The sequence below is a fragment of the Lingula anatina genome, chromosome 1 (assembly GCF_051362555.1).
Source record: "Lingula anatina isolate TDL-2025a chromosome 1, LinAna3.0, whole genome shotgun sequence".
Lineage (NCBI taxonomy): Eukaryota > Metazoa > Brachiopoda > Lingulata > Lingulida > Lingulidae > Lingula > Lingula anatina.
The window spans coordinates 55,060,582-55,074,126 of record NC_141767.1 but is presented as its reverse complement, the minus strand read 5'-3'; the positions used below and the strand labels follow the sequence as shown (position 1 = coordinate 55,074,126).

The window sequence follows — 13,545 nt, the reverse complement described above, 5'->3', positions numbered from 1 at the left end:
CGAAAGCATCGCGTACTGCGAATAGCGATATCACATAGAGGCTACAACGTATTATATGTGGCGAGTTTTGGAATCGAGGCGCTTGCGCACAGTCGCGATGCTCGATGCTTTCGAGATACGGGGCCCAGCAGCGCTAGAGGCTAGGACTGCAAACACAAGTCCAAAACTCGACACGTTTGCCCATAATGATGTCATGGTCACGGGAGGATATCCTCATAATTAATTTCGCTGAACTTATACTGTCACGATATGTGCGCCTTACAAAATTTCATAGAATGTCATGTTCGCGGAACTGAGTGCCAATTAATCCCAAATAGTAAACTTTCAACTTTATTGTGGCAGGTTAATATGAATCAGAATAAGTTTTGTGATCGGAACTAAAAATCCAAAAAAGCAAGACGGGATTAAAACTGAGTTTAAAGTGAGAAGTTTGATGTTACGAGGAGTTTCGCACAAAAAATCGAACGCTGGTTCCCCTCATAAGCTTGCCCTAGTTATTCAACTGTGTTGAAGTATCGGAGCATACTTTTGGCCCATAGGAAAGACGGAACAGTAAACAACGAACCGTGCCAACAACGACGCGATCGGCTACTTAAGATATAAGGAGCAAGGGAACTCAAGAAGTATGTGTCCTTGGTAATATCCAGAAATTCCCCGAAATGGACATTATATCCAGAATACTTAAGTTATAAAACGCTTTCCTACTTTGTATTTGTATGATGGCTTACTTACCAAATGATGAGAGGAAAATCGACCACCTTGAATCTCTGGAGGCGGACTCATACCAGAGAAGCGTTTCGATCTTTACAGAATGTTCTGATACAGATTTTGAGGAACTTGAAATACCAGACACAGCAGATATTAACTTGGACGAAGGAGATGACGACGATGGTAATTATAACTGAGAATGGTTTTATCAGACTGACTGAGATCTTTCATCCTTTAACTTACATATGTAATGTGGGATTTCCTCTTTATTTTGTGAAAAAGAGAGTGAAGAAAGTTACTAGATTTGCATAATGTAATATAAGACATTTTGTGTAATAGTTGATATCATTATGAAAAATAATTTTAAAAAAATTGTAACACATTTAAGTTTTTCTTCAGGCCTTCCAATTATTCCATTCAGCTCACTGTATAGAAAAGACTTGGAAACAAATTTTCGCAGAAAATATTTCATACCTAAAACCAAGATAACTGTCACGATCACAGATTATGAAAGAAAAATCCACAAAATACTCAGCCCATATGTGTAAGTTTTCATCTAATGTGGTTGTGTTTTAGTTGTGTTAATATGTGTTTAACATGTTTTTTTTTTTTTGTACAATATTTACTCTTATGTTACATGAATACTAGTAAGAGGGTGAACATTGCAACTTCATTTTACATTTAACTATTGACAGTTGACACATTTTAAGGAAATTTATTAAAGAGCACAAAATTTGGTATGACTTTAGTATATCTTAAATCTAAGTTCTTGAAAAGCAGTAATGTTAATTGCTAACCTGCAAATGAACAAAATGTGAGAAGCATTTATCAATCAGCGTAGAGGCTAAAATACTCTTGGCCAAAGATAAAGTGTGTGTTCATAATTCACATGTGCATAACCTATAAAAATTCTTCATCATTTGACATATATAATGCAAGAACATAAACACAAGGTTATTTTGGAAGGGAATGTCCTTTTTCAGTTTTAATCATGCATTTACAGTTACATCATCAAACTGACTCATGGCTTACACAGTTGGTCAGTAAGGAGAAGATACAAGCATTTTGAGGAGCTTCATAGGCATCTGATGGTTTTCAAAGCTAAATTGAACATTCCTTTGCCAAACAAAGAGTAAGTAATCCCAGAAATCATCACTATTGACTTTTGCTGCACAGATAGCAGTAATGAAACATGCTTCATTGAACATTATATATATAAAAAAAAGCCAGTTTAAGAACATAACATGTTCCATGCTTTCACTGACCAAATTAAAAAGGTAAAAGGGGCTAGGGTAACCAAGGTATGTCTGTCCTTTTATATCCTCTTACAACCAAATTTAGAAAATTAACTTATACCCAGAGCATGACACAATATAGTTAAAACCCAGTGAGTGTGGCAACCTCTTCGATAAAAATTATACCTCACTCCCAAATCTGCTTTATTGTACCACCAGCGTTAGCGCTGGCGGTACACATGGTTTCGGTCTCGTCCGGATCGTTCCGCCGGCTCCGCCGGACGGCTACCGTTACCGCTTCTCCTCCTAGACGGTAAGGCCCCCCATACCCATCTCATGGATTTAGGTCACCTATAATCTCAACTCGTTCCACGTAAAATTTGGGCTTTGTCGGTATTGGGGTCTGGGTGTGGCACTCATTGCAATGCACCCTTGTCCAAAAATGGCAAAATTAAATGCTAATTATCTACCCTACGGAAGGAGTTACGGGAAAATTTTCTACAGACGGCTTTCCAAAAGTCATATGTGTAGATTTCAAATATACCCTCGGATTTGACCTTTGACCTTTACTTCAAGGTCAAATGGGCCAAAATTTTCAAAAAAATGAAATTTTTTACGAAAAAAAAATTTTTTGCCCTGTTATTCAGACACCACACAGACTTAACCAATAATATTATTGGAAAGTGTTACCCTTCAGGTCATCTTTCATCTCCGTGAATTTGGGGTCAATCGGTGCATTTTCACAGGAGTAGCGGCCATAAGATACCGAAACTGAAAACTGTCTCTAATTCGGGAACCGTTAATGCTAGAGACCCATTCTTTTTTGCATTTTGTAGAGCATGTAAAGCCCAACACTGGAGGCGGTCTCGGTTTTTTTGTATTCCATACGGTTTTCGAGTTACGCTGTATCAGAAAGTACATATTGGTGGTGAAAGGAAAATGTACGGAAGCCCACTGGTGCCATATGTAGAAAAAAAAATTATCTCGAAATTTCGAGATACTATTTTGAAATTTGAACAAAAAAATTTACCACCAGCGTTAGCGCTGGCGGTACACATGGTTTCGGTCCCGTCCGGTCCGTTCCGCCGGCTCCGCCGCCATGTTACCGTTACCGCTTCTCCTCCTAGACGGTAAGGGCCCCCGTACCCATCTCATGGATTTAGGTCACCTATAATCTCAACTCGTTCCACGTAAAATTTGGGCTTTGTCGGTATTGGGGTCTGGGTGTGGCACTCATTGCAATGCACCCTTGTCTAAAAATGGCAAAATTAAATGCTAATTATCTACCCTACAGAAGGAGTTACGGGAAAAATTTCTATAGACGGCTTTCCAAAAGTCATATGTGTAGATTTCAAATATACCCTCGGATTTGACCTTTGACCTTTACTTCAAGGTCAAATGGGTCAAAATTTTCAAAAAAATGAAATTTTTTACGAAAAAAAATTTTTTTGCCCTGTTATTCAGACGCCACACAGACTTAACCAATAATATTATTGGAAAGTGTTACCCTTCAGGTCATCTTTCATCTCCGTGAATTTGGGGTCAATCGGTGCATTTTCACAGGAGTAGCGGCCATAAGATACCGAAACTGAAAACTGTCTCTAATTCGGGAACCGTTAATGCTAGAGACCCATTCTTTTTTGCATTTTGTAGAGCATGTAAAGCCCAACACTGGGAGTGGTCTCGGTTTTTTTGTATTCCATACGGTTTTCGAGTTACGCTGTATCAGAAAGTACATATTGGTGGTGAAAGGAAAATGTACGGAAGCCGACTGGTGCCATATGTAGAAAAAAAAATTATCTCGAAATTTCGAGATACTATTTTGAAATTTGAACAAAAAAAATTTTTATCTCGAAATTTCGAGATAGCATTTTGAAATTTGAACAAAAAAAAAATTATCTCGAAATTTCGAGATAGCATTTTGATATTTGAGCAAAAAAATTTATCTCGAAATTTCGAGATAGTATTTTGAAATTTGAACAAAAAAAATGCTATCTCGAAATTTCGAGATAATTTTTTTTTTCAACATATGGCACCAGTCGGCTTCCGTAAAAATGTGCAGTACGGTAATGGATAATAAATTTTGAACTCCGGAAAAATAAAACATAATGCTTGGCAAAGCAGACAACTTGTGGTCAAAAATGACATTATTTTATCAAATTTAAACTTCTGCAACTTCAGAGAACCTCCCATTTCAAGAACTTTGACCAAAATGACCTTTTCTTTATTTTAATTAATTTTTTCTGTAGGAAATTTATGGCACATTATGGTAACTCCAAAATTATAACATTTAGTCCCTTATATCTCCAAAACTGGCAGAGATAGGTCCATAGTTACTATTGAAGTTGAATAGGAAGTCATATACTGGCAATCTTACTGTGACCTTGACATTGACCTTTGACCTACTTTTCACCATGAACTGAACTTTGCAAATTTTGCTTCCCTTTTATCTCCAAAACTGGCAGAGATAGGTCCATAGTTACTATTGAAGTTGAATAGGAAGTCATATACTGGCAATCTTACTGTGACCTTGAAATTGACCTTTGACCTACTTATCACCATGAACTGAACTTTGCAAATTTTGCTTCCCTTTTATCTCCAAAACTGGCAGAGATAGGTCCATAGTTACTATTGAACTTGAATAGGAAGTCATATACTGGCAATTTTACTGTGACCTTGAAATTGACCTTTGACCTACTTTTCACCTTGAACTGAACTTTGCAAAATTTGCTTCCCTTTTATCTCCAAAACTGGCAGAGATAGGTCCATAGTTACTATTGAACTTGCATAGGAAGTCATATACTGGCAATTTTACTGTGACCTTGAAATTGACCTTTGACCTTCTTTTCACCATGAACTGAACTTTGCAAATTTTGCTTCCCTTTTATCTCCAAAACTGGCAGAGATAGGTCCATAGTTACTATTGAAGTTGAATAGGAAGTCATATACTGGCAATCTAAATGTGACCTTGAAATTGACCTTTGACCTACTTTTCACCATGAACTGAACTTTGCAAATTTTGCTTCCCTTTTATCTCCAAAACTGGCAGAGATAGGTCCATAGTTACTATTGAAGTTGAATAGGAAGTCATATACTGGCAATCTTACTGTGACCTTGAAATTGACCTTTGACCTACTTATCACCATGAACTGAACTTTGCAAATTTTGCTTCCCTTTTATCTCCAAAACTGGCAGAGATAGGTCCATAGTTACTATTGAACTTGAATAGGAAGTCATATACTGGCAATTTTACTGTGACCTTGAAATTGACCTTTGACCTACTTTTCACCTTGAACTGAACTTTGCAAAATTTGCTTCCCTTTTATCTCCAAAACTGGCAGAGATAGGTCCATAGTTACTATTGAACTTGCATAGGAAGTCATATACTGGCAATTTTACTGTGACCTTGAAATTGACCTTTGACCTTCTTTTCACCATGAACTGAACTTTGCAAATTTTGCTTCCCTTTTATCTCCAAAACTGGCAGAGATAGGTCCATAGTTACTATTGAAGTTGAATAGGAAGTCATATACTGGCAATCTTACTGTGACCTTGAAATTGACCTTTGACCTACTTTTCACCATGAACTGAACTTTGCAAATTTTGCTTCCCTTTTATCTCCAAAACTGGCAGAGATAGGTCCATAGTTACTATTGAAGTTGGATAGGAAGTCATATACTGGCAATTTACTGTGACCTTGAAATTGACCTTTGACCTACCTTACAATGAACTTAACTTTGATTGCACCATTTTTAGTTATATATATTTTTTGCATATTTTGAAAATTCTTGTTGATTGCATTTTTACAGCTTGTCAAGCACAAGACTGGTGGCTGCACCCCTTATTTTGTGTATGTGGGGGTCTATACGAATGCGCTTGCTCCAGCTGGTGGTACAATATTCGGAGGCGGTATCGCCTCTCTGATCCTCTAGTTATTATTGATTTTTGGATTATTTTTGAAGTGGCTTTTGTAACATGATATTGATGGGCAGGTAGTAGCCACAGCAGTCCAGGTAATTAGTGGTCTATAAATTGATTTATCTTGAGGAGATAGCATGTATTGGCATGCTATTCAGATATCAGGCAGGTGGATGGGGGGGGGGGGGGGTAGTTTTTAGCATATCACCCTGAGTTTTTAAAATTGCCTAAAAGAGACTGTTCTCTGTATAAACATGCCATGGTGACAGCCAGTTTATCTTGTGGAGAAGAGTTGGTTCATGGTTTTAACTCAGGGTGGAGCATACTGGCTTTGCTGCAAACTTTGTTCTGATAATTATGTAAGAAGATGTTGTTCGTTTTGATTTAAACTTTGTTTGGATATCTTATTTAGATAGCTTTTATACCCTTGTTTGTATTGATACCGTTGCTGTGATGATGATCATAACTGTACCAATATATTGATGATACAACAAATATCATAGTGTAGATAATTATAATTGATTATGTTGTGTTTACATTATTTGTGCTAATAGAATTTTAAAAGAGTAATAACTCGAACTATATTGTGACAGTCATTTTTGTTCTAAGCAATATTATTGAAAAGTTCTTACAAGATATTCAGGACTATGAGGATAACATACAACATGCATGACATGAACAGTCTTTAATAAGGGGTTTTCAGGTGGTAAATAGCATGGTATTTAAGAAGCTGTGCTATTCTGTCAGACAGGGAATTCCTTTTCCCCATATTTATTGTATCTAGTACAGCCTGTTACTGTCAGAAGTATAGCTTTCTTCATGTGATGTACAGACTCAGTAAATAGTTTGTGGGAAGTTATTTATTGCAGTTATCTAAAATAGACAGCGCTTATGGGCTTTTCACGTTTAAAGTAAGAAAATGAAAAATATTTGAAATATCCTTTCACCCAAATTACCTATGGTTGATGTACAGGGCTTGTTAAGTCACAACATTTTATTAATGGAACAAGAAAATGTTTATGTTGTTCATCAGTTCCTTTTTGCAGCTGTTTATAATCATCCTTTATCTTAAAAGGCATCATTACCTGGTAACTGTAGCACTGGCTATCTGTGAGAGGTAGACAGAACTGGGGTTATCAAGGTTGGGCAGTGTTGTTTTTCTATTAGAAAGGGTCAATTTGATCATTATAAAGGAGTGGTGCAGGTCAGAAGCTTTGGTAATCATTTGTATCACTCTTTTTATGTTATACGTAGGTGAAACTGCATAGTGAATGTCCATCAGAGCAAAACACACCTGTGTATTGTAACAGAATGACCTCAGCCAATATCATTATATCATAAACCTGAGCTAACCTTAGCATTATTTGACATTTGCCAAGTACGTAGCCAAGTGTAATTGGACCTGAAAAAACTCTGTATTTAAGAAAAATTAATGTGAACCTGTATTTCCATAGTCAACCTGAATATTATCTGAAAGATTTGAAGATTTTGTTTGCTTGATGGGATACACATGCTGCAAGCCCAGTTATTTATCATATCAGTCTGGCTATAGCAGAACAGGGGGAATGAAGACACATAACTGACTGCAATAGATAAGATGACCATGTTGACTTGTCATTACTTCACTGTCAACTGGTCACTAGGCCAGTATACAGTGCTATGTGTACTAGGTGACCTGTTCAAGTCATATAAAAGCCACAGGTACCCCACTATGTTCTGCAAATGTGTAAGAATATTATATTAAGCAATGCAGGTTTGCATTAGTACATAAATATTGCCAATTTTTTTTTAACACTGAGAGGATAGAATTATTGTTAAATATATACCATCTCTGAATAAATTTTTTGTTACATAGGGGTATTGGTCCATAAGCAGAACTGTGAAATAATATAAGGTATCCTATCAAAAGATACCAACATCAAACCAGTACAATTTTTTATTCTTGATTAATGCTTGCACAGTGTAGGGGTATATATGCATGCGCTACTGATAATGGGATTATGTAGCACACCTTTCAGTCTTAGGCCCCATTCAGAATGGATGATCTGATTACTTACTAATCTGCTGTAGCTGCAGGGACCTAGCAATTAAACCTCAGAGCAGACATTTAATCCATTTAATGGCACGTGTGGAGTCGGGGAGACCATCAGGAATCAGCAGCATCACTTTTGAACTGTGGTCGGCCTTATTTAGTAGGCAGATCAGTAAGTATTCGGATCAACCATTCTGAATGGGGCCTTAGTGCTGATAATGCTGTGTCAATATGCAGACCCATTTAGTAGTGTTATTTGCCAGATAGAAACACCAACAAAAATTATCCAGGTGAGGGATTTCATTGATGCTATCCTTACTAGACACTGTCATCACTCTCTATATATATATCCACTCTTTTTAGACATCAGGAACAGAGAAAAAAGAAGCGATTTTTACCAAGATTCCCAAAGTCACCTGATGCATTCATTACTGAGGATAGACTTAATAGACGGATGGTAAGAATTTTTTTTTTTTTTTTGCACTCTAATCAAAAGTTAATGTTGGCCATTTATGTATTGGCAAATGTAGAAAGTATATAATTTTGATCTGATAATTATATTTTTGTGATGAATTTTCAGTGATTTCAGAAATCTCTGTTGCATTTTTTTCAACTTTGAATTTTGAGCAATTTAAACCTTTGGTAAAATGGCATACATGTAATTCTTAAATAAAACCTTTTTTCTTGCAGAAACTGCTCCAAAATTATCTCCAAAATGTGCTTAACTCATCTGTCTACAGAAACCATCCAGAAACTGTAAGCACAATAGGTTTTGTTAGACCATGAAATATTTTTTATGTGACTATGACTTCCATCCATCATAAAGATTCACTCTCATGTTAGTAAAAAAAACTTCTTGAACAATTTAAAATCATCAACTTTATATAAGCTTTGTTGTTGATGATTTGTCAACTTTTTTACTTTTCATTTCTTTATATCTTTGAATATTCCTATTTTTAGTTAGCATTCCTAAATGTCTCAAGGCTCTCATTTGTATACAACCTTGGGCGCAAACTCCGAGAAGGAAGTGTGCTAAAAAGAGCAGGTGGGCGCAGGGCAGGCACAGGATGTTTTGGGTTGTCATCAAAACTGAAAACAGGAAGATGGTCAAAAAGGTCAGTTTCACAGCTATATTTACCAGAATTGCACAAAATTTAAATTATTGACAGTCAAAAATTTCTGAATTGATCTTTTTAATGTTTTCTTTGAGTTTCTTGACAAATAATAGTCTTGTGAAAGTAGCTTTTACTAGAAAAAATTGAACCAGACAAAAGATTTATTTGGTCTAAAGAAGTAAATGTCATTTATGTAAGATTTTGGCAAGATTTGGGAAATCTTTTTAGAATTTGATATGTGACATGAAATGACACAGTTTGACAATTGGGGTAGATATGAGCATCACTTGCTTATAACTGGTAGTTATGAAGTTGTCAGCACAGCTTGCCTTACTTCCATCATGTACATTTGATGCCTATTTTCAGTTTATTTTGTACTTTTAGGTGGCTTGTTCTGAAGGACACTTTTGTAGCCTACATCAGCAGCAGTGGACGTCTTGGTGATGTCATGTTGATAGATGATGAGTTTGATGTTGGATATGGTCTCATTGACACTGGGATACATCATGGTCTCATAGTGTCCAATTTGACTAGGTAAAGAGTTAAACACAAGTTATAATTCTCATTTATAGCAGGTGTTTTGGAAAAAACTTTTCTTGATTACACTGACTGTACAAAATCAAATTATAGTGGAAGAGGATCTTGCTAGATGAGAGGTGTTTTTTATTTTTTATTTTGGTAGAAGTGTAACTCATCGAATAAATCAAATTGTTAATTCATGTTTGCAGGCGCCTCATGCTGAAATGTAAGACCCACAACAAAGCCAAGGAATGGTATGATGCTGTTTCAGATGTCATAAAGACCACAGCAGATGACTTCACCACTGAGAACCGCTATTTATCTTATGCGCCTGTTAGAGAAGATGCATTTGCCAACTGGTATGTATATTTAAGCATCAGCATTTTTTTTATTTTGAGAAGTTAAGGATTTTCTTTTGGTAACTGTGGTTGAGGTTGTATTGATTTAATTTAATTTTAATATTTTATAGATAAGATGAGTTGATCTGCTTCATCATTTCTTACAGGTTTGTTGATGGAGACTCTTATTTTTATGCAGTGTCCCTTGCTCTGGAAAGTGCAAAAGAGGAAATTTTCATCACAGACTGGTGGTAGGATAAATACTTCAGACAATTAAATGAAAATGATTTTATATTAATGAAAGATATTTATTTATATATGATTTTGAATGCAAAAAGAAAAAAAAATGGAATTTGTTGTCTTTTTTATGTCATAACTATAGTGTTTTTGCCCAATGGTGTGATCAGGAAATATATGAGTAAGTAACAGTGTAACATTTACTATTGTGTTTCATTTGGGATGAAACCTGTTCCAGGTTGAGTCCAGAGATTCTGTTACGACGTACTATTGGTGAAGGTCCAAAATGGCAACTGGTGGATACTTTGAGAAGAAAAGCAGTAAGTTATCTTTTTAAGAGTATTCAGATATCTGAAGGATTTGAATGTACCATGGCCCTTAGGAGCCTACGCGTGCGTCTTTTAGACGCCCCTTTACATGCGAAAACGACAAGGCCTATGCCGAGTTCGTCTTTTACTACAGAGCTTTGAGAGCTGAAAATGACATGGCTGTGTCTCTTTCGCCACTTACTGAACTCCACAGATGTGAGATTGACACGACCCTTGTCGCGTTCATCTCTCAAATGACACTGTTATAAAACATGAAATAGGCACAACGTGTGATTTTCGCAGCTGAATAAGTAGACCCTTATAAACGAAGTTGACGTAACTTGAGAGTCATGTCGCTTTCAACTCTTACAAACCTCCAACAAAATCTATCTCCACACAGACGCGCGACATGTACTATTGGACATGGGTCAGTTGAAATCCTATTAACCTAAAGGGCTCATGTTACTTTCAGCCAACTCTTATATGTCAAATCCAATTAATTTGAAACAGTGTTGTGCTGTCCCAAAACATTTTTTCATTTGAACCCCATCATAATTTAGTGCTATCTAGATAACAGTGTGGCTAATTGCTTGTAATAATTATATGGCCTCATATTTTTATTTTCAAGGATTCAAATATAAAGGGTTTTAAGACGGTCCTTCTGTTTCAAATTAATTGGCTGAAAGTAACATGAGCCATTTAGGTTAATGTCGCTTTCAACTGACCCATGTCCAATAGTACATGTCGCGCGCGTCTGTGTGGAGATAGATTTTGTTGGAGGTTTGTAAAAGTTGAAAGCGACATGACTCTAAGGTCACGTCAACTTCGTTTATAAGGGTCTACTTATTCAGCTGCGAAAATCACACGTAATGCCTATTTCATGTTTTATAACAGTGTCTTTTGAGAGACAAACGCGACATGGGTCGTGTCAATCTCGCATCTCTGGAGTTCAGTAAGTGGCGAAAGAGACACAGCCATGCCATTTTCGGCTCTCAAAGCTCTGTAGTAAAAGACGAACTCGGCATAGGCATTGTCGTTTTCGCATGTAAAGGGGCGTCTAAAAGACGCACGCGTAGGCTCCTATGGGCCATGGTATGAATGCTCATGTGTCTGCTTTTAATTGAATAATGATAAAGTAAGTGAAATTTTTGAACTTTTAAGATTTTGGAATTTGATTGAATCCACTGGAGTTTTAGACCCCATTCCCATAGATTTTAGATCGATCTATCCCTGTGGGGAGTCTCACTAGATTACTGTCAGCTTAGCCGGCTTAAGCGTCTGTCCCGCCTACTAAAAGCTGTAAGGGGGTAATTAACTATGGTGCGCTCGGCTAGTGAGCCAACATTAATTTTTAATTAGAGTGCAAAAAAATTCCTTACCATCCGTCTATTAAGGATGCAATTAACAGTAAATGGCCAAAATGTGGGTGTTTTTCTGAATTTGTCAGTATTAAATAGATGAAATAACAACTACATATCAGCCTATCTTAAAATAATGGAAGTTTACAAATAAACCCGTAATTTTAGCCTAATTGCTGATTTACCCCTGTGGTAGCGTGTCTGAGTTTTAAAGTAGGTCACACTTGTTAATATATGTGTTTGATTGGCAGCTCCACTGTGCAGCTGTATATTTCCCGTACTAGATTGCTGCTAAGCCTTTCACATTCTGTGAGTAACCTCCCGCTTTCACTTGCCAAACAATACTTTTCATTTTGAATTTATCAGTGAACTTAATTCTGACGATCTACTAAAGCTCTAAAAAGCAGACATATAGATGAGACGTATATGGGCAAAGGCACTCCCCCTAGGTGTCACGTGGTGAAGAAGGCTGACCTCACGACTAACATGGTGGCTGCTGTCAATGCATGGAGGGGGCCTCCTGTTGAAAATGTTCAATAATAATGTTGAAAATGGATGAAAGACATTGTGACAGTTACATAGGCAGTGAGTAGAGGGCTGAACCAGTATAAATAACTAAATTTCTCAGCTTGCCAATGCAGCTCACTGATTATATAACGTTGGAATCTCCGGGGAGCACTAAAAGGCTGATTTCTCGCTTCAGTTTATGGCTTCAAGAGAACGATTTAGACCAGTGTCAAAATTAATTAGAACTCTCATTTGATGAAAGCTGGCATTCATTCGTTAGATCTAAGGTTTGTCTGAAAATGTGTGTCTGGGATTTCATAACATCAGCTCTGTTTTCAACTTACGTGTGCTTTAGTTAGGCTAGGGGGTTGCATTGAACTGGAAAACAGGTTTATTTTGATATCTCTGCTAATTTAACACATATCGCTAATTTCAGGCGCATTCTTGTTGATCCCATTTCAGGCGCATTCTTGTTAATCCCAGTGAGGGCTCACGAGGCAAGCTGTCTACACATGTCCATTTGTAGTGGACTTCTAGTTTTTAAGGTGTAAAGATCATGTTCAGCACACCTATTAAGCATAATATCTCATTACGTAACGATAACATAATAAAATAAGGATATGAAATGAAAAGCTGTTGAAATAAGCTTTCTATTGATATGTAACATGTTGGTATATCTTGGCCGGTTTAGAAGATAGCTACCCCTGTTAATTGCTACCTTAAGTCTATCCTCAGTAATGAATGCATCAGGTGACTTTGGGAATCTTGGTAAAAATTGCTTCTTTTTTTCTCTGTTCCTGATGTCTAAAGGAGTGGATATATTAACTGTCTGTTCCGCCTACTAAAAGCTGTAAGGGGGCAATTTACCATGGTGTGCGCTCGGCTGACTGCAATTTAGCGTGAACCCCCAGGGAGTTAGGTCGATCTAAATCTTAAACTCTGGATCGATCTAAATCTCTGGGAATACACCCTTAATCAGTGTTTTTTCTTGAACAATATTAGTATTTCAAATAGGTGAACCATATTCAGTGTAAAAAATTAAAATATTCACAAACTCACTTTCACTAGGTTCAAGGGGTGAAAATCTTTGTTCTGTTGTATAAAGAAGTGGAACTGGCTTTGGGAATCAACAGCCTGTACAGCAAACAAGTCCTGGTTAAAGAATTGGGTGACAATGTCAAGGTTTGTCTTCATCTGCTTGATATAGTGATTTTTCAACCAGTAGCATTAAAAGCATTCTGATATCCAATTTTTTTTGTCTGTTATAAAT

General features: G+C 36.7%; 1 protein-coding gene across 8 annotated transcripts in view; it reads left to right on the top strand.

Moving 5' to 3' along the window:
- Positions 1 to 85: 85 nt before the first annotated feature.
- Positions 86 to 13,545, top strand: part of LOC106178936 (phospholipase D1) — a 29,237-nt gene continuing 15,777 nt past the window's right edge. For 3 of the 8 annotated variants that reach the window (XM_086998947.1, XM_013562338.2, XM_086998946.1), the window contains exons 1-11: positions 86 to 891; positions 1,108 to 1,252; positions 1,712 to 1,840; positions 8,257 to 8,350; positions 8,584 to 8,649; positions 8,854 to 9,008; positions 9,393 to 9,542; positions 9,737 to 9,886; positions 10,033 to 10,116; positions 10,341 to 10,422; positions 13,344 to 13,457. In XM_086998947.1, the coding sequence (XP_086855073.1) occupies positions 717 to 891; positions 1,108 to 1,252; positions 1,712 to 1,840; positions 8,257 to 8,350; positions 8,584 to 8,649; positions 8,854 to 9,008; positions 9,393 to 9,542; positions 9,737 to 9,886; positions 10,033 to 10,116; positions 10,341 to 10,422; positions 13,344 to 13,457 (1,344 nt within the window). In that variant the 5' untranslated portion in view covers positions 86 to 716. Of the gene's footprint in view, positions 892 to 1,107; positions 1,253 to 1,691; positions 1,841 to 8,256; positions 8,351 to 8,583; positions 8,650 to 8,853; positions 9,009 to 9,392; positions 9,543 to 9,736; positions 9,887 to 10,032; positions 10,117 to 10,340; positions 10,423 to 13,343; positions 13,458 to 13,545 lie in introns of those variants that run through there. The other 5 variants (XM_086998949.1, XM_086998948.1, XM_086998951.1 and 2 more) reach the window with 4 other exon arrangements.